Source organism: Balaenoptera ricei, chromosome 4 (genome assembly GCF_028023285.1).
Source record: "Balaenoptera ricei isolate mBalRic1 chromosome 4, mBalRic1.hap2, whole genome shotgun sequence".
Taxonomy (NCBI): Eukaryota; Metazoa; Chordata; class Mammalia; order Artiodactyla; family Balaenopteridae; genus Balaenoptera; species Balaenoptera ricei.
In genome coordinates this window covers 82,871,561-82,893,817 of record NC_082642.1, presented here as the reverse complement: position 1 = coordinate 82,893,817, position 22,257 = coordinate 82,871,561, and the positions used below count along the sequence as shown (strand labels likewise).

Here is a 22,257-nt window from a genome sequence, read left to right as displayed (position 1 = left end):
AGGAAATCTGAGCCCCAGAAGAGGGCCCTCACCTGACCAGGCTGGCACCCTAATCTCAGAATTGCAGCCTCCAGAACAGTAAGAAATAAATTTATGTTGTTTATAAGCCACCCAGTATGTAGTATTTTTGTTATAGCAGCCCAGACAAAGACAGATACTATATGGAATGTATCTGGCAAGAAGTTTAAAGACATCAAAACTGATGGATTTCAGGGATGATGACTGAGACCATTAAAATCCCATACAGAAATCCAAGATTTTGAAGATGCTGAGTAAAAGTGGCCATTGGAACACTGATATAGATGATCAGCAGACAGAAATGCAAAACTGAGTCTTAAACACCAGGGATGAGAATATGGATTTGGAAGTCATCCTCATAAAAAAGGTAGCTAAAATTATATAGATTGAGACCCCAGTGAGAGAGAAGATCGGGGTCAGAGGGCTGAAAATAAAGACCAAGAACATGTCTACATTTAGAGGACAGAGAAACAAGAACCCAGAGGGTCCTCCCCAAGTTTATGATCAGGTGTTCATTTGTCACTCATTTGCCAACATTATTTGATGGGCTCAGGAAAATTTATTTTCTGGTTTTAAGAAATTTGATTATCCTTATATAAGGTCTGAAGTGTGTATTTATCAGTCTAATCAAGCTTTTAGGTCCCCTAAGATACTGAATCTTCAAAATCATGTAATATTATTTAACAGTAACTAATTGTTTCAGTCCAAAAATATGGTGGGCTGAAACAGAATCTTCAGTAATGATGTAGCTATGGATGATGTACTTATCCCCCAAAAAGAATGTCAAAAACCAACACTCCCCCGGGCAAGGGAATAGCCAAGTTTGTTGCAGTTTCCAGTGAATGACATCAGACCCGTGTAGGTCTCAATCAAAACGGGTTCAGTTAACACCATCAATCCCTTTCCTCTTCCAGATCCAGTGGAATTCCTGTGGGCATTCTGGATAGCTGGAACAAGCTTAGACCTAAACCCGGACGACTGAAGAGGAAAAGAAGGTACAGAGTTAGTGAATGTAGAGTAGGTCCAGAGACACCCCCTCCTCAGCCAGTGCTCACAAAAGTTGACCACTCTCCTGCAGCTGCAGTTATTCTTACTTCTTAAACAGAAATCGTATCTCAGAATTGTTAACATTGCTTCTGTTAGTCTTTTAATAAATTAATCAGTTAATAAATTATGTACATAATAAAATTAGCTGCCACACCTTGTTTATTTTTCATTATTCATAACTTGTACAACATTAAGAAGTCAGTTTAATAAATATTTGCTGATAGTCCATTATGGATCAGACACCAGTCGGGTACTGCTGAAGACTCAAAGACAAGAGAGATATAGTCTCTGCCCTCACAGAAGTGACACTATAATAACATAAAAAATGAACTTGTGATGATCGTACAAAGTCCACGAAAATAAACAGCAAAAAGAGGCACATGATGCTAAAGAAACACAAAAGAGGGAGAAATCATACGTGGTTAGAGGATTAGGAATGACTTCAAAAGGAAACTCTTGAGACAATCCTTTAAGGGTTAATAGGGTTTCAATGGGTGAAACGAGGTTAGAGAGGGCCTATCTGACAGCTGCTGTTCTTTCCAAGCCAGCATCCTTTCCTCCATTTGAGACTCTTCTTCCAATAAGAGTACCTCGATTTTCCTTTGGAGAACCACATTCTTCCATTTAGTCCAAATAGCTTAAGTGGAGCTGACTTTAGCACATGACTCAGTCCTAACCAATCAGAGGAATCCATTCCTCTGGTTAAGGAGATTGATTCAGGTATGGGCACATGACAAATGTGGTTGTGAAACTGATGGCATCCAAGCCCGGAGGTATTCATGGTCATTTTGGCCACACAGTGAGAACCTGACTGAGACTGAAACCAACAAAAGTGAAAGAACTAAGACATGGAGAGAGAGAAATTCTTCACAAAGCCATTTGAGTTACTGGATCAGCCTATCCTGAACTTTAAGTTAAATGAGTGAAAAAAAATTCCTTCTTTTGGTCAAATCAAGTTGAATTGGGTTACGAGGAGGGTAATTCAGGGAGCACTGCAAACAGAGATATAAAGAAGAAAATGAATTAGGAAAGCTCATATCTTTGTATTTCCAATAAGCTCTTGTATATCCATTATCTCATTCCAGTATAAGCCTATCAGGTAAGTAAAAGAAGGTATGATATTCCCGTGTTGGAAATCAAGACTCATAGAAGGTAAATGATTTTTCCAGAATTACTCCACTTTCTGCATCATGGTAAAAAGGAACATTAGGAATAAGGGCCTACTCACAGTGAGATCCAAATATGTTTCCTAGGCAACTGGCTTACAAGTCTAAATTAAAACTTTTAGAGTATATTCCAATATCAATCTAAATTATTAAGCATGTTCAATAAAGTGACCATTGTTTTTCCTTTTCTCCATGAGGAGGCCAATCTTGGCTTTGAGGGACTAATACAGAATGACGATTCAATGAAGAAAGAGAAGCCTGTAGTCTTTCCCCATAATCCCATTTTCAATATAGGTTTTATCCTGGATTCTTAATTTTATACCAAATTGCCCTTGGGCAACCACTTCTCCATTGTAGGCTTAGTTTCCCTGTTGGTAAGAAAAAGAATCTAAAATTTAGAATATATACATCACTACTATTTGACCTAACCTATAAGAAAAAAAGAAAGAAAGAAAGAAAAGCCATGCAAATAATACTGCTGATTTACTTGCTCTGTGACATTGTAAATTCTCTTCTGCTTTTTGAGCCTCAGTGTGCTCTTTTGAAAAGATGCATTTAAATCTATGGTTTGGGGATGATACCAGAAGTTAAAAAAATAGTGACTTTATGATAAACAACATAGAGTTTGCTAGAGTGCCTCAGTATCTGTGGGTTTTCAAAATAAACTAAGGTACTTGTCCCTCTACTTTAGTTCAAGTAATATTTACCAAATTAGATAATGTCAAACCTTAATTTAAAAAACAGACTCACTTCTAAAGATCACTGACTAAAGAATCCAACAGACAAGTAGGATTTTGCTTGTTTTCCATGAGTCTATAGTGACAAAGACAGACAGAAGTTACCTCTTATTACTAGTTCCCAGTCCTAGCACCCTCTTTAAGACCTTAGAATGGATCTAAATATTAGTATCATTGAATGAAACAAACTATAGTCATGTAGTCTGGGGACTCTGGAAAGGAGGACATCGTCCCTTACAGCAAACTCCACCAGTTCTTTAGTTGATTGGATAAGAAAGCCAGAAAGGGGACTTCCCTAGTGGGGCAGTGGTTAAGAATCCACCTGCCAATGCAGGGGACACAGGTTCGAGCCCTGGTCCGGGAAGATCCCACATGCCATGGAGCAACTAAGCCCATGCGCCACAACTACTGAGCCTGCACTCTAGAGCCTGCGAGCCACAACTACTGAGCCTGCATGCCACAACTACTGAAGCCTGCGTGCCTAAAGCCTGTGCTCCACAACAAGATAAGCCACCACAACGAGAAGCCCGCGCACTGCAAGGTAGGGTGGTCCCTGCTCGCTGCAACTAGAGAAAGCCCACGCGCAGCAACAAAAGACCCAACGCAGCCAAAAATAAATAAATAAATAAATAAAATTTATAAAAAACAAGAAAAGAAAATACATCACCAGTATCTTAAAAAAAAAAAGTCAGAAAGAAGTGTTCTTTCTTAAGTTTCCAAGAGAGAAAAGCAAAATTGGAAGAATAAACTAATAACATGGAATAATCAAGGTCAGAAGCGATCTTAGGTTTATAGATCCAGCCACTCATCTATTGTTTAATTTGCCTAGACTCATCCTCTCCAAGAAGCCACACCCTTCTACATGGACATATCAGTGATATGGAACTCACTGCAATCTAACCATGTCCATTCCATCACTGCGTATAGTGGGAAAAAAGTATGTTCCCTTGCCCTATCTGTTACTGATGATTAGACTTGGAAAAATCATTTAATCTCCCTGAGCCTTAGTTTACACATCTGAAAATGGGAAAATAATAATAATGATAATGATGTTAAATACCAACCTCATCAGATCCAAGTGCATTGCTCAAAAATATTTTTAAAGCATACTATTTATAGACATAAATATTATCACTTACAAGCAAGAACAATTTTCGCTTCCTTAGTCCTATTCCCTTCAGTTTCAGACTTTGAATGCCATTTCTTTAATACGCATGATAGACTCCAGAAAGCACTTTTGTAAAAACCTGTGATATGCACTATTTTAAAATAATAAAAGTTCCCTAGATGCCAAAGGCTATATTAAATTCTACTCAGAAACCATGACTTCAAAAAACATGGGTTGAGCATCAAAGTACCTCTTCCAAAATATTTATCAATTATAAAGGGAAAAATACTAACTTTACAAAGGAACAATATAGCATACCCCATCTTAGACAAGTGATCATGGTTAACATCATTGGTAATAAGACATACAGGCATCGTGTGCCTGCAATATGAGGTAGTGAAAGGACACAACATCATTTCTGCAGTATCTGTGCCCCCAAAAAAGCAGACTTCAATCTAATCATGAGAAAGCATCAGGCAAACCCACAGTGAGAACATTCTACAAAATAACCAACCAGTATTCTTCAAAAGCACCAAGGTCATGAAAATAAAGGAAAGACTGTGAAACAGAATAAAGAGACAGGATAATTAAATGTAACATGGGATCCTGGATTGGATCCTGGAGCAGACAGAGGACATTAGGAAAAACAAAACAAAAAACTGATGAAATTTAAATAAGGTCTGTAGTTTAGTTAATAGTATTGTACCAATGTTTAATTTCCAGATTTTGATATCTATATTATAGTTATATAAGTTGCTAAAAGCATTTGAATGAAATCCTAATATTTAGGAAAGAATTTATGTTCCTCATTTTCAAAAGGGATAGAGAAAAAATCAGACTCAATAATTTTTATAACTTGTTCCTTAGAACACTAGATTTCTTCATAGGTTGGATGACCTTACAATTTATCATCCAAACCAGGATTCTTTTGAAAAGAAAGAAAGCGCCATTATTAATAGTGTTAAAACAACAGATACCTGAGGATCTGGGGAGAAGATATGGAAGAAAAGGTAAAAGGTAAGCTTCAGTCCCTATAATCAAATCAATCAGAGCTGCTCTATTTTTATAGGTTTTATGTATTGGGGTTCTAAGTAAGATCTTATTTTTAGAAGTCTTTTCCTTTAAAAAATTTTTTTAAAAAACCCACTGTATTGGGCTTCCCTGGTGGCCCAGTGGTTGAGAGTCTGCCCGCCGATTCAGGGAACATGGGTTCGAGCCCTGGTCTGGGAGGATCCCACATGCCGCGGAGCAACTGGGCCCGCAAGCCACAACTACTGAGCCTGCGCGTCTGGAGCCTGTGCTCCGCAACAAGAGAGGCGGCAACAGTGAGAGGCCCGTGCACCGCGATGAAGAGTGGCTCCCGCTTGCCACAACTAGAGAAAGCTTTCACACAGAAACAAAGACCCAAGTTACAGAAAGATAGAGAAGATGAAAAGGCAGAGGGCTATGTACCAGATGAAGGAACAAGAAAAAACCCCAGAAAAACAACTAAATGAAGTGGAGATAGGCAACCTTCCAGAAAAAGAATTCAGAATAATGATAGTGAAGATGATCCAGGACCTCGGAATAAGAATGGAGGCAAAGATTGAGAAGATGCAAGAAATGATTAACAAAGACCTAGAAGAATTAAAGAACAAACAAACAGAGATGACCAATACAATAACTGAAATGAAAACTACACTAGAAGGAATCAATAGCAGAACAACTGAGGCAGAAGAACGGATAAGTGACCTGGAAGACAGAATGGTGGAATTCACTGCTGCAGAACAGACTAAAGAAAAAAGAATGAAAAGAAATGAAGACAGCCTAAGAGACCTCTGGGACAACATTAAACGCAACAACATTCGCATTATAGGGGTCCCAGAAGGAGAAGAGAGAGAGAAAGGACCAGAGAAAATATTTGAAGAGATTATAGTCGAAAACTTCCCTAACATGGGAAAGGAAATAGCCACCCAAGTCCAGGAAGCACAGAGAGTCCCATACAGAATAAACCCAAGGAGAAACACACCGAGACACATAGTAATCAAAGTGGCAAAAATTAAAGACAAAGAAAAATTATTGAAAGCAGCAAGGGAAAAACGACAAATAACATACAAGGGAACTCCCATAAGGTTAACAGCTGATTTCTCAGCAGAAACTCTGCAAGCCAGAAGGGAGTGGCATGATATACTTAAAGTGATGAAAGGGAAGAACTTACAACCAAGATTACTCTACCCGGCAAAGATCTCATTTAGGTTTGATGGAGAAATCAAAAGCTTTACAGACAAGCAAAAGCTAAGAGAATTCAGCACCACCAAACCAGCTCTACAACAAATGCTAAAGGAACTTCTCTAAGTGGGAAACACAAGAGAAGAAAAGGACCTACAAAAACAAACCCAAAACAATTAAGAAAATGGTCATAGGAACATACATATCGATAATTACCTTAAACGTGAATGGATTAAATGCCCCAGCTAAAAGACATAGACTGGCTGAATGGATACAAAAACAAGACCCATATATATGCTGTCTACAAGAGACCCACTTTAGACCTAGGGACACATACAGACTGAAAGTGAGGGGATGGAAAAAGATATTCCATGCAAATGGAAATCAAAAGAAAGCTGGAGTAGCTATACTCATATCAGATAAAATAGACTTTAAAATAAAGAATGTTACAAGAGACAAGGAAGGACACTACATAATGATCCAGGGATCAATGCAAGAAGAATATATAACAATTATAAATATATATGCACCCAACATAGGAGCACCTCAATACATAAGGCAACTGCTAACAGCTATAAAAGAGGAAATCGACAGTAACACAATAATAGTGGGGGACTTTAACACCTCACTTACACCAATGGACAGATCATCAAAAATGAAAATAAATAAGGAAACAGAAGCTTTAAATGACACAATAGACCAGATAGATTTAATTGATATATATAGGACATTCCATCCAAAAACAGCAGATTACACGTTCTTCTCAAGTGCGCATGGAACATTCTCCAGGATAGATCACATCTTGGGTCACAAATCAAGCCTCAGTAAATTTAAGAAAATTGAAATCATATCAAGCATCTTTTCTGACCACAACGCTATGAGATTAGAAATGAATTACAGGGAAAAAAACGTAAAAAGGAGAAACACATGGAGGCTAAACAATACGTTACTAAATAACCAAGAGATCACTGAAGAAATCAAAGAGGAAATAAAAAAATACCTAGAGACAAATGACAATGAAAACACGACGACCCAAAACCTATGGGATGCAGCAAAAGCGGTTCTAAGAGGGAAGTTTATAGCTATACAAGCCTACCTAAAGAAACAAGAAAAATCTCAAGTAAACAATCTAACCTTACACCTAAAGAAACTAGAGAAAGAAGAACAAACAAAACCCAAAGTTAGCAGAAGGAAAGAAATCATAAAGATCAGAGCAGAAAAAAATGAAATAGAAACAAAGAAAACAATAGCAAAGATCAATAAAACTAAAAGTTGGTTCTTTGAGAAGATAAACAAAATTGATAAGCCATTAGCCAGACTCATCAAGAAAAAGAGGGAGAGGACTCAAATCAATAAAATCAGAAATGAAAAAGGAGAAGTTACAACAGACACCGCAGAAATACAAAGCATCCTAAGAGACTACTACAAGCAACTTTACGCCAATAAAATGGACAACCTGGAAGAAATGGACAAATTCTTAGAAAGGTATAACCTTCCAAGAATGAACCAGGAAGAAAAAGAAAATATGAACAGACCAATCACAAGTAATGAAATTGAAACTGTGATTAAAAATCTTCCAACAAACAAAAGTCCAGGACCAGATGGCTTCACAGGTGAATTCTATCAAACATTTAGAGAAGAGCTAACACCCATCCTTCTCAAACTCTTCCAAAAAATTGCAGAGGAAGGAACACTCCCAAACTCATTCTATAAGGCCACCATCACCCTGATACCAAAACCAGACAAAGACACTACAAAAAAAGAAAATTACAGACCAATATCACTGATGAATATAGATGCAAAAATCCTCAACAAAATACTAGCAAACAGAATCCAACAACACATTAAAAGGATCATACACCACGATCAAGTGGGATTTATCCCAGGGATGCAAGGATTCTTCAATATACGCAAATCAATCAATGTGATACACCATATTAACAAATTGAAGAATAAAAACCATATGATCATCTCAATAGATGCAGAAAAAGCTTTTGACAAAATTCAACACCCATTTCTGATAAAAACTCTCCAGAAAGTGGACATAGAGGGAACCTACCTCAACATAATAAAGGCCATATATGACAAACCCACAGCAAACATCATTCTCAATGGTGAAAAACTGAAAGCATTTCCTCTAAGATCAGGAACGAGACAAGGATGTCCACTCTCACCACTATTATTCAACATAGTTCTGGAAGTCCTAGCCACGGCAATCAGAGAAGAAAAAGAAATAAAAGGAATACAAATTGGAAAAGAAGAAGTAAAACTGTCACTGTTTGCAGATGACATGATACTATACATAGAGAATCCTAAAACTGCCACCAGAAAACTGCTAGAGCTAATTAATGAATATGGTAAAGTTGCAGGATACAAAATTAATGCACAGAAATCTCTTGCATTCCTATACACTAATGATGAAAAATTTGAAAGAGAAATTATGGAAACACTCCCATTTACCATTGCAACAAAAAGAATAAAATACCTAGGAATAAACCTACCTAGGGAAACAAAAGACCTGTATGCAGAAAACTATAAGACACTGATGAAAGAAATTAAAGATGATACCAACAGATGGAGAGATATACCATGTTCTTGGATTGGAAGAATCAACATTGTGAAAATGAGTATACTACCCAAAGCAATCTACAGATTCAATGCAATCCCTATCAAATTACCAATGGCATTTTTTACGGAGCTAGAACAAATCATCTTAAAATTTGTATGGGGACACAAAAGACCCCGAATAGCCAAAGGCAGTCTTGAGGCAAAAAAATGGAGCTGGAGGAATCAGACTCCCTGACTTCAGACTATACTACAAAGCTACAGTAATCAAGACAATATGGTACTGGCACAAAAACAGAAACATAGATCAATGGAACAAGATAGAAAGCCCAGAGATTAACCCACGCACCTATGGTCAACTAATCTATGACAAAGGAGGCAAAGATATACAATGGAGAAAAGACAGTCTCTTCAATAAGTGGTGCTGGGAAAACTGGACAGCTACATGTAAAAGAATGAAATTAGAATACTCCCTAACACCATACACAAAAATAAACTCAAAATGGATTAGAGACCTAAATATAAGACTGGACACTATAAAACTCTTAGAGGAAAACATAGGAAGAACACTCTTTGACATAAATCACAGCAAGATCTTTTTTGATCCACCTCCTAGAGTAATGGAAATAAAAACAAAAATAAACAAGTGGGACCTAATGAAACTTCAAAGCTTTTGCACAGCAAAGGAAACCATAAACAAGACAAAAAGACAACCCTCAGAATGGGAGAAAATATTTGCAAACGAATCAACGGACAAAGGATTAATCTCCAAAATATATAAACAGCTCATTCAGCTCAATATCAAAGAAACAAACACCCCAATCCAAAAATGGGCAGAAGACCTAAATAGACATTTCTCCAAAGAAGACATACAGACGGCCACGAAGCACATGAAAAGATGCTCAACATCACTAATTATTAGAGAAATGCAAATCAAAACTACAATGAGGTATCACCTCACTCCTGTTAGAATGGGCATCATCAGAAAATCTACAAACAACAAATGCTGGAGAGGGTGTGGAGAAAAGGGAAACCTCTTGCACTGTTGGTGAGAGTGTAAATTGATACAGCCACTATGGAGAACAATATGGAGGTTCCTTAAAAAACTAAAAATAGAATTACCATATGACCCAGCAATCCCACTACTGGGCATATACCCAGAGAAAACCGTAATTCAAAAAGACACATGCACCCGAATGTTCATTGCAGCACCATTTACAATAGCCAGGTCATGGAAGCAACCTAAATGCCCATCAACAGACGAATGGATAAAGAAGTTGTGGTACATATATACAATGGAATATTACTCAGCCATAAAAAGGAACGAAATTGAGTCATTTGTTGAGACGTGGATGGATCTAGAGACTGTCATACAGAGTGAAGTAAGTCAGAAAGAGAAAAACAAATATCGTATATTAATGCATGTATGCGGAACCTAGAAAAATGGTACAGATGAGCCAGTTTGCAGGGCAGAAGTTGAGACACAGATGTAGAGAATGGACATATGGACACCAAGGGGGGAAAACTGCGGTGAGGTGGGGATGGTGGTGTGCTGAATTGGGCGATTGGGATTGACATGTATACACTGATGTGTATAAAACTGATGCCTAATAAGAACCTGCAGTATAAAAAAACAAACAAAACAACTAATACTAAACTTTCATTGGGTTATTTGTATGGAAATATGTTAATATAAATGTTTCAGACATTACATGAAATTTCTAAAAATCTTATATTTTTATTTGTATGGAAATATGTATGGAAATATGTTAATATAAATGTTTCAGACATTACATGAAATTTCTAAAAATCTTAAAAAAAAAAAAAAAAGAAACGAAGACCCAACACAGACAAAAATAAATAAATAAATAAATAAAAATGTAAAAAACAAAAACAAAAAACCCACTGTATTAAGCTTGCCTAAGAACCTCTAGCTCTGACAGTCTGTTCAATCCACAAAGATCTATAGTGCTCACGCTCTTACTCATTTTTCAAAACCAAGCTCAAATCCTATCTCTTCCACAATGCCCCACCAAATACTCGAGGCAAAAATTATTTTTTATTCTGTTGCATTTCATGTAGGCATCTCAAATATTTCATCCAGTTTTCTAAGAATTAAAGTCAGAAGTATGGCTGTCCATCTATACAACTAACCCAAGATTTCTTTACCTTGGAACTATTGCTGTTTTGGACCAAATAATCCTCTGCTGCAGGGGAGTATGTCCTCTGTATTTTAGGAAGTTAAGCAGCATCCCTAGCTTTACCCACCAGATACCAGTGGCACCACAACCCCAGGTATGGCAACCAATAGTGTTGCCCAGATATTGCCAATGTGCCCCAGGGGTAAAATCGTCTCCTGTTGAGAACCACTGAACTAAAGGAAGTATATAGCATGATGTAACGTGAGTATTAAGATCAAACAGATCTGCTCTTACATTGCAAATATGGCCCTCACGAGCTGTGTGACCTTGGGCAAGTTACCTAACCTCTCTGAATTTTATAGTTTCCTTTCTATAAAATAAGGTTATTAATACCATCAAACTCATAGGTTGGTTGCATAGATTAAACTAACTTTAATAAACAAAGGGTTTGTAATAAGCTCTATGTGTGTGTGCCCACATGCTAATGTCTTTCAGGAAGGGTTGGGGAAGGTGAATAAGATGAGGCTGGAATTTGGAATCATATTGCAAAAGCATTAAAGGAAGCCTATTGCCAATAATGAATATTGTCAATAAATCATTAACTACATCATCACTGTCATCACTGAACTATGATTTCCAGAAGTCCAAAGTGCAATTCATCAATTCACCTCAATATTTCCATGGTCAACACTCTCTGGATTGTCAGGATGCCTTTTCACAGATCAATATATATCAGTTTGGGTTACTGGATGCCTCCCCAGTCCTCATCATAAGCTTTATTTCATGGGAATTCTCTGTGGCCTCAGAATCAAAGTGCTGGAAAGAAAAAGTTGACACTATTTCATGCTCAGTGAACTTGGCATTTCATTCGAGTCAGATGCACTTCATTTCTAGTCATTTCTGTGAGCCCTTTAAAAAGAGGAGGGGCCGTGAAGACAGAGGGACAAGCTGTGCATTGAAGGAGGCAGACAAAAGGCCAAGTCCCCAAGCTGGCTCTTGAGCATTTCAAGCACCTGAACTCAATCTGTGTGACAGGAACGCGGTGTCATTTGATATGAATGCCACCAGCCACATACTTTTCTCTAAAAGCTTTTATACACCCACCCGTGGCTCTCTCTTTTATTCCAGTCTCAAAAACAGAGGGTCAAGTTTTAACAACTCCGGTTACATAGGGCCTGTGTGCTGGTTAAGGTAAAGTATAGCTCTGTGTGTGTCTGTGTGTGTGTGTGTGTGTGTGTGTGTGTGTGTGTAATGTTCTTCTTGACTTTACAGCGATTATTTACCAGCTGAGTGACTGGGCCCCTGGTTTGCTTCAGATGCTGTCTGCCAGCAGTTCACTGCCCAGAGTCTCAGTTTTCCTTATTACAACCATCACTTGCTTCCTGTTTACACTGGGTAAAGAGACCAGGTTTCATGCCTGCAGGCCCACATTCTTTAGCTGAGCAGGTTTTCCAAGCCTTCAGGCTACAGGTTCCAGCCACACCATGCAGCAAGTGAAGCATGTTGCAGTAAAAAGTCCATCCAATACCCAGCAATGGAAACTCCTTGGGAAACCACACAGCTGAACAGAAGATAAACAGATGTTTATATCATCCTTGCACGTGTTACTTGGAATTATCTTAGAGACACCATGACTGTGGGTAAATTCAGGCATATAGATGGAAAAAGGAAGATGTGGCAAAAGCTTTTTTTCCTACAAAAGGGTTGTTTCTACAAATCTTAATTTCCATCCTCATCCTATTCCATTTTCCCAGCCCTCCGCATGCACACGCGCACACGCGTGCACACACACACACACTTTAAACTCTAGCTTAAGTGCACGACTCTTTGTCCAAGAACATTTCATACACCTCTGTAATTTGCAGCTTCTAATCATGTTTCTTTTATTTAAAATGTCTTTCCCCACCTGCTTTGATGCTTAAATCACTCTTACCTTGAGTTTAACATCAAATGTTATCACATTTGTTAACTTTTGGACTTATCTGTTCTCTCTGCTGGTCTCTGATAAAAACTTTGAATCTCTCTATCAACAGTATTTGCACATTAAATTATAATTTGTTCATTACCTTTTTTGCCTTCTTCCTCTACACTATAAACGTCTGGGGGCAAAATCTGTTTTATTCTTCTTGCTATCCCAACAATTATCTACAGCATTGCTCAGCATGTAGTATTCAATGCCAGGTAGGTATTCAGTAAATATTTGTTAGGGAATTCCCTGGCAGTCCAGTGGTTAGGACTCAGCGCTTTCACTGCCAGGGCCCGGGTTCAGTCCCTGGTCAGGGAACTAAGATCCCAAGAGCCACGTGGCCAAAAAAAATTAAAATAAAAAATATATAAATAATTACATAAATACTTGTTGAATTAATGCGGCAGGAAACCAAGGGGTTAAGAATATAAAGTTACATTTGATTGCTAAAACATTGGTTCACTTTCATAATTCCCTTGAAAATAAGGAGAAAGATGCCAGACAAAAGTAAAAAGCGTTGGTCTGTAAATCACTTTGATTAAGCTGTAGAGCATCCATAATCCATTCACTATTATTCTACAGCTCTGGGCTCAATCACTAGTTCCTCTCAGCAAGACTCCACACAGTCCGAGAATCCAGCAAGGCAACGTGAAACCAAGGGCAGTCATCAGTTAGATCCCTTGAACTATAACTTGCTTAATAAATACTATTCTGTAACCTGCCTTCATTGACTAAGCTCTCTTTAATTGTTCCTGCAAATTGCATGCCCTCCAAGCTTCATGTAGGTTAGAGACTATATCACAAGAGTCCTTTAACTGCCCCCTATAGATAACGCCTCTAACTTATGGGTGGCCATAGAAATGGTGGCTTAAGTTGTTTTTCAGGAACATGGAGCTAGTCTTGTCCAGTTCAAATTGGTCGAGACCACCGACCGTTCAACTGTGTAAGTGTCCAGAGGATGACCTTTTGATGTCAGAAGGCCAAAAACTCCACCCTCAGATTATACCAACACCATCATTTTCTGAATAAGCACCCTAAGAAAAAGAATGTAACTCCGATACGCCTGCACAGAGCACAGATTACCTCAGTTTTTTCTTGCCTCCAATCACGTTTCCCCATGTCTCAGACCACCCTGTTTCTTTATCCCATAAATATCCCAAGGCCCTTGTCTTTGGGGAGGCTGACTTGAGATCTGTTCATCCATCTCCTTGCTTGGCTGCCTCGTGAATAAACCTTTTCTCTGCTGAAAACCTCGGCATCTAAGCGTTTGGCTTGCTGCCCATTGGGCAAACAAAACTGATTCTGTTACAAATGGTTAAAAGAGGGAAGATAATGCTAAAAGTTGCAAATATAAAGTGGATGAAACAATTGAGAATAATTAACCTTGGTTGTAAAGTATCATATCATATTATATCATAGCAATGATTATGAACACACACACACACACACACACACACACACACACACACACACAGAGTTCTTTCTGGTTTTTAACTATTTCCCTGAGCATTTGCAAATTATTTGGGTGTGGAAATACAGTTATTATTATAATACCTCAATCAATTCACTTAGTCACTCTAAGTACCTTCACTTTTAAAGTGGAGATAGCATACTGCCCTCAAAGGGTTTTTGTTACTTGAATTACATGAATACATGCAAACTGTAATCAATAAATATAAAGTGTAATTACATAACTGACGAGATTATTTTTATGTCTTGTAATATAAAATCAATACCAAAAATATTATTTCCTATTTTCACAACTGTTTTGTATGAGTAATGCAAAGTATGTGCATGCACAAGTTGAAAAAAGTTGGTAAGGCTTGGAGATAAGCAAGAATGTCTGGAAAGAAGCCATTTGACCATCACACTTACCGGAAGTAGAAGTGATATAGAGTTAGTGAGATGGGTAAAAGAAGTAATGTATTTTGACCTAGTATTTCATAAACTTGACGGTGATTTTTTTATATCAGTGCTGAAGGACTTAGAGATAGTATAAATTTGAATTTGAATGCAATTTTTTCCATTAATTCTTCTTCCTCAGGTACTTTTCTGACCAATCAACCCCATCACTCAGCTTCGACCCAGTGTTGTATGGTCTGAAACCTATATAAACAGCTCAACTTTCTCCCCTGAGCTTCAGAAAGACCTAAATTTCTAACTGCCTGGTCACCAACTCAACCCCACATTCCACGGACTTTTCAAACTCAGCATGTCTTCAACTAAACCTTTAAACCTACTCTTTTTTCAGTTTTCCCCATTCAAATTAATGGACTCATCACCTACCCAAACCAGACCATGCCATCTTTGATTTCTTCCTCTCCTTCACCAACCATATCATGCCAGTTACCATCTTCCATTGATACCCTGAATATCTCAAAATCTCTTCATCTTCTCTCCATTCCTAACACTCCTAACTTAGTTTAGGTCCTTATACCTACCATCTGAGCCAATACAATTATGGTGGGAAATATACAAGATTAAACTCCAGCTAAACTGTCTGTGTCTAAGATACTCCATGTACCTTCAACTATCTCCAATTCTCTTCATCTGATCCAAACTCTGTTTCAGTTCTTTGGCACTTATTTTAAAATATTTGCATTTTTATCTGCCTCCTCTATTAAGCAATGCCTTCCACAAAGGCAAGAATCTTGTCTCATTTATGTTTGTATTCTTAACAACAATCAGAATAGCTGCACATTTTAAGTACCAGAAAACATTTGTTAAATAGAGAGAGTCCAGGTTCTGTAGAAGAAAAGACTCTGAGTAAAAACAAAAAAAATGAATTTTATAAAAGTACTTTTAAAAACAAGTTACTCAATTAGATTGTAAATAATTTGAAATTTTTGACTGTGGATATCTCAGCTGTACATGATTCCCTCTCCTCTGCCATCATAGGTTTGCTAAATTGAATTAAATTGCTTCAGGTATTTTATTTAGTTATGCATTTCCCCCACGTTCTTCCACTTTTTCCTATTTCATTCATAGGGGAAGTGAAAAAACTAGTTTATATCACCTTTTAAAAATCTTATTATGTCAAAATATTCATACAAAAGGGATTCTATATCCCCAGAATTACTGTTCTTCTTATTTATACTTTTACATTAATAAAACTGAATATTAATCAAAGCCAATTTTGGAAAATGTCCTAAACACAAATAACTTTGTGACACAAAAACCAACAACAAAAGAGAAATCAAGACACAAAGAACTGGATCAGAGCAGTCATCATCTCATATCCCAGACTGAGATCACTTGTTTTCTTAGGGAGCTGGGACTCGGGGTGGCCTTTAACTGAGAAATGGCTTGGCAAATGAAAGTTCCAGATTGTTTTCAGGAACGAAATAAAGACTTTAGAAGAATAATTTAATGAGAAAAGCCTTAAAGAAAATACACTTAACAGATTCAAAAAGTAGTTTGATTGACTGGAAACCAACCAACTAACTAACCAACCACTCATGGTGCTCATACCTATGCATGCATGTGCACACATACACACACACACACCTGTTGTTCCTTCTTCCATCCAAGGAGAGCTATATGAACAACAAGTTTCCCCTTTAGCCTTGGCTGATAGGAAGTCTTGGCCAAAACTTAATGCTCCAGTCTGCTAATTGTGTTCATGGGTATTTGGGGAACAGTTATTCCATTCCCCCTTTTTTTCCATCCCCCTTTTGATATTTTATTTTTTAGCTTCCTTTTAAATTATTTAATTTTATTTCTCTATGGCAGAAAAACAATAAAGCACTATCAAGTATTAGAGTACTGCAGTGGCATTTCTCTGTAGTTCACAGAATTTCTTTTTTAATCCTTTACCCTGAATTTCTTCCAGCAAAGGACACTGAGAAAATAAGTGCTTAAACACACCAGATATGAGGAATAAGAGAAGACTTTGCCCAGGAAGTGATAGACGTAATAACCCAGGCAGTTGGTATTTATTTTTGACTTAAAATAAAAGAGAATCACTACTACTTCAAAATATATGTTAAATTAATTATTAGAACCAGTTTTCCTTTAAAGGCAGGAAACGGCTTTGGAAACATACATTATTAAGTTTTTTCAGTTGGATTAACAAGTGTTAAAAAAAAAGAAACAGATAAATGACTCTGCACTTTTAATAAGAAAGAGAAAAGGAACAGGAGTTTGGGGAAGAACAAGAGCAGGATAGAGAGGAAAGGAGAGGAGATTATGAAGCGATGCATCTGAGCATTATTATTAATAAAGTCTTTTAAAAATAAGGAGAACAGATATTCCATTTGAATTTTGGGGCATTATTGTGATGTAAACTCCCACTCTATCTCCCAGAAGTCCTCAGTGAGTCTACTCTCACATAAATGCCTTTGTGTCAGTGTTATGTTGTTCTTTCTGGTTTTCATTTTGGTTTTTTGTTATTGTTGATTTTGGGTGGTTAAGAGTCAAGCTAGGGGCTGATGTTGATGCATGGGTTGAGGTATTGTGAAATAGGAGTATAACAGGGAGACTAGCAAAACGATCCATACAAAGAACTAATTTAGTGCCTGCAAGAGCTTGGTGTCAGAGGCAAACCTGGAGACCAGAAGCCCCTGAGGACATCTGCATAAATCTTGAGAGGACAATTGAGCTTTGCTGAGAGCAGAAGGGGATTCAAGCCAACTTCACCTACATGTTAGGGGGGATGGAGGTTCCATCTAGCCTCTAACCACATACATTTTGCCTCAGATTCTTTTTTATAAAATAGGGAACTTACCAATTAAAAATATTTGTTTATACATATACATATTCACTTGTATGAATAAATGTGTTTAAAATAAGGCAAGAAATGTAATGTATGCCATCCAACCACAGAAGGACTTTAGATGTAGATTGTCATGTTTTGAATTTATAGCAAATAAAGTTATGCTATTCTGAAGTGAATGACAGCATATAAAGATAAACTTAGCGAGAACAGAGAAGGCAAGAATTTCTAGGCCATAAGCACACTCCTATGTGTACATCTGGTTTTGTCGGAAGTATACAGGTTGCTCTTTCACTGCGTTTACAGCTCCAGCTGTTTTACTTCCTGACTACTCAGAGTGTCCAAGGACTGCTAAGTCTCCTAGGGAAGATGAAACCGTAGTAGAAGGGGACCTCCCTGCCACTGATGAATTTTAAATTTACTCGGGGAGATGAAATTTAAAGGCATTAAAAATAACTCTTAATTGCTTTATGATTTACAGAACATTTATATATGCTTTATCACATTTAACCTTACAATGGTCCAGTGAGGTTGAGAGGAAGGGCAGTTGTTCATTGTGTCCATTTTAGAGATGAGACTACCAAGGCCCAGAGAAAAAGAGTGACTTAAACATGACCACCGAGCCATATCTGACTTCATATTTCACACTATTCCACATTCCTTCTCTGAATAAAATAATTCAAATTTAATTATACACCCAAAATTTTATGTACCCTGTAAGCAATAAACACAGACAAACAATACTACTGCAATTTTAAAACAATATTACACTACAGTTTTTGCTCAGAGATTAGCAAAGAGGAAACAGCAGTGGTATGGTTACTATAAATATTGATTTCTTTTTTTTCAAATATAAAACAGCTTTACTGTTTACTGAAAAAGTCCTATAAACCTATTATAGTTTTTATCTATATAAACCCCAGGTTGTATCTTATTTTTTTTTTAACAGTGCATGTTTTAAAAGCACATAGCTTCACCAACAAAGCTAATTGGAGAGTGATACCCAAGCTGTCTCCTACCTTGCAGATTTCGAGAAACTTCTCACTGGTGTATTTCATAAGGTGTTCAGTGAAGGTAGCATAAGGCACCTCAGTGGACCACGGGTTCCAACAGGATAATAGTGACTGCTGCTCTGGACTTCCCCAGCAGATCCTAAGGCCTTCTCCTTGTCTCCTGCAAGAAAGGAGTTTTTTCTTTAGATTAGCCATTTTCATTAGATTAAAACAAATAGAAAAGTGTGGGAAGGGAATGTAATGCCCCAGTCAACCTTTGTATTGATGCTGAGATAATTGGCTGACCAACTAGTTAAATTGCTCCAGGGAATTTAGGAGGTGAGAAGAAAAGAGTGGATTTGGTTTCAAACATGATGAGTTCAAGACGTTGTTGAGAATTCTGTGGGTAAATGCCTGGTTGGAAATGTGACTCTGGTGCTCTGGACAGAGGCCATGGCTGGAAATATGGATACTGAACTCATGCCAATATTCTGATGGTCAAAGTTAAAAGAGAAAGGAAGAAGGAAGAGTCAAGGTGCTGGGACAGGAGCTGAAACATGGAAGACATCGTCAACATGGGAGACAGTTTCGAGGAGAAGGAAGATGACTACAACTTACAGTATCCACTAAGCAGTAAATCCAAGCAAGAAATGACTGAGAAAAGAACTGGGACTTCCCAAGAACTGGGAAGAACTGGGACCTTCCCAAGAGGGTATGCCTGATCTTTAAGAGGGTTGATGACCAATTCAAAATGCCCTGTGACCTCAGCTTCTATGTCTCATGGTTCTCTATTCTCTGCACACATTCCATCTACCAAAATTGCAGCAACAAACACGTCAGAGCTCATAGGAAGAGTATGCCTGGTCACAGTCCTGACGCACATTTTGTAGGAGGCAGTAACCATCTGTTATAGCGCAAGCCTGGTCATCTGGTAAACCCAAGTACAGAGCAAGAGAAAGTCAGCTTGGGAGTGGTGATGGGAGGAAAGTTGTGGCAGGGGAATGTGGCCACATTGGATAACAAATTTGTAATTTCTGTGGCCTCTGCTTTTGCATGTACCCATCAGAATTTATGGTTTATGGTTTTAGACATCTCTGAGTGCAAAAGAGGTCCCTGGAGATTAAGCCTAGCTCAGGTGCTTTGCGTTCGACAAGCTTTAAAACTAAGTTGCCTGTAATTCTAAGCAGCCCCATGGAACATCACAGAGCTCTCATTTCTTCTAGAAATTAAATCCTGGGATCTAGAAGGAAAAACCAGACCTCAAGGGAAAACCAGAGCTCAATTGTGATGCCTTCACAAAGCTGTCACTTCCTGTATTAAGGACAGGATTCCTCTGGGAATGTCATTGTGGTTTCTGAATGTTTATCCGTGTAGAAATGTCTACAAACACAATCTCACACGTATGCATATAACACCTCAACGGGCTGATTGCTCAGCTTCTTCTTTCAAAAGCGAAGTAAGAAAAGAGCTTGGCTCATTCTGCTGCTCAGTTCTCAGATTCTTGATGATTATATTTGAAGGCTGATACCCACCTTTTGTGTACTTGATCCTTTGCCAAGGAAGGGGAAAAAAAGAAAGAAAAGGAAGAGGGAGGAAAATAAAAACATCATAAATACCTCTAAAGTTCCCTTTCTAACCCTTCATTTTCTCAGCTGCTATACTGACATTTATCTTCCCCCCCTGTACTTTCCTTCATTCTTTTTTTTTTTTTTTTTCCGCTGGCCTGGTAATAAGCCCTAAGCTCAATGAATATTCTATGCATGCTAGTTAATGGAGCATTCTGGCTTGAGTCCCTTAAAACAACTTGCACGATACAATTATTTACTGCTTCATATGTCAATTTATGTGCTGGGTGCAATTTTGCTTTTATTCAAAGGCAATGAAAATCTTCCAAGATAGCTTTCCTAGTAAATACAGTTTATATCTTTCACTTTAGGGAAACCCCAAATGAAGTTTAAGCATGAAATTCAAGAGGGACCCTATTTCTAAATAACCAATCAATTTGAGTGTGGCAATGCCCTTTCTCAGAGATGTAGTATACTTCTAAACATACAAGCTCAGCCAACCTTCTCTCCTGAGCTCCAAAGGTGATAGCTGGGAAGATAAATCTACAACCACGCAGTCTCTCCAAAGGTAAAACTAAGGTGGTATTTCTCCGCAAAACTTTTAGTACTAGAGTGCTATAAAAATCTATCATATTCTGTCAAATGTCTCCTTAGGGCAACTGCAGAGAATATAGTTGCCTTTATGACTGGGAACGCTTTATTAAACAGTTACTCGTGCTTACCATGAGAGTGGTCATCCGAGGTGACAAGAGTAGAGTAAAAAATGCAGTGAACAGGAGGTCAGGGAGTGCTGTGTTAGTCTTGGTTTTGACACTTAATGCTGTATGACTATGTGACTATAGGCAAGCTCATTTCTCTTTCTGAATCTCAGTTTCCCCATATGTCCTTTAGGGTGTCTCAATGTGGTGGTGATATTCTATGATCTTGGTAACTCTGTGTAAATGGTGTAGACAGCTATGGTCATGATGCTACTAGCATTCACCCTGTCAAGGACATACAGGACCCATAAGAAGCCTCTGGATTATGGCTTCTGTAATTTAGGGGTATCAAAATAGCCTCCTTAAGTAGAACAGATCTTCTGCTGCAAAGCCTACACCCAGTATTATTCCATCACTCCTCGGAAACTTTAGCACCTACCACCCTATTTTACAAACATGGAAAAGCACAAATCAGCCACCATGTGGTGGAAGAGTAGTTTAAGGTTTATAAACTGTAGAATGTCAGAGCTAGAAGGACTTTTGGAAGCTTTAGCCCAGTGCCTTCTTTCTGGAGATGAGAATATTGAGAGGAAGGACTAAAACTTTCCCAAAGCATCACTGCAGACAGGGCTGAGCTGGTGAGAGCCCTGGTCTCTCAAGACTTCAGTTAGGGGTCTTTTCACCATCCTGGGCTATAGTCACAAAATACATTCAAAGTTAAGCTCCTGCCATTACACAACATAGCCTGCTTTATTTCCAATAGACACAGAGTTAAAAGAATTGCCCTAAGGAGCCTGCCATAATCTGTGGGCAAAAAACCTGCCCAGGGATCCTAGCTAAAGGTCAGAAAGAAAATCTCTGTCTCAAAAGGAACTGTAAATTTTTATATACTCTCAACAATAGCAATTATGAGATTATAGGAAAATAAGTTAGCACTAGAAGGGTAGGGGGAAATTACAAAAATGTTATGTTGTCAGGGTGAGAAGATTGGGTCTTTCTCGCTGAGCTGCTTTGGTCAAATTAATCAATGTGGGATTATAGTCCCAGGTAAAGAATGCCAAAATCAAATTATTTAGCAAAGAAAGACTTGGTGGCTCTCTTCCCAATATCATACTCTGAGTGTAAACCCTGGCTTTTGCTAGCTCCGTGTCTTTGGGCATTTCACATCACCTTTCTCATCTTCAGGTAACAACAATTTCATGAGGGACAAGAGGATAATGAATGAAAAAATGTTTTGTATGCTGTAAGGCTCTGTCTGACTAAGCAAATATTAAGTCCCTATTATGTACCATAATGCTTACTGGGTACTGTTAGAGCCTTTATATTTTTTTC

At 37.9% G+C, this 22,257-nt stretch overlaps 1 protein-coding gene across 1 annotated transcript in view; it reads right to left on the bottom strand.

The window, feature by feature from the left end:
- Nucleotides 1-801: 801 nt before the first annotated feature.
- Nucleotides 802-22,257, bottom strand: part of TPRG1 (tumor protein p63 regulated 1) — a 356,970-nt gene continuing 335,514 nt past the window's right edge. Inside the window, exons 6-7 of the mRNA XM_059922075.1 lie at nt 18,690-18,843; nt 802-996 (exon numbers count right to left, since the gene is read on the bottom strand). Of these exons, the coding sequence (XP_059778058.1) occupies nt 802-996; nt 18,690-18,843 (349 nt within the window). The remainder of the gene's footprint in view (nt 997-18,689; nt 18,844-22,257) is intronic.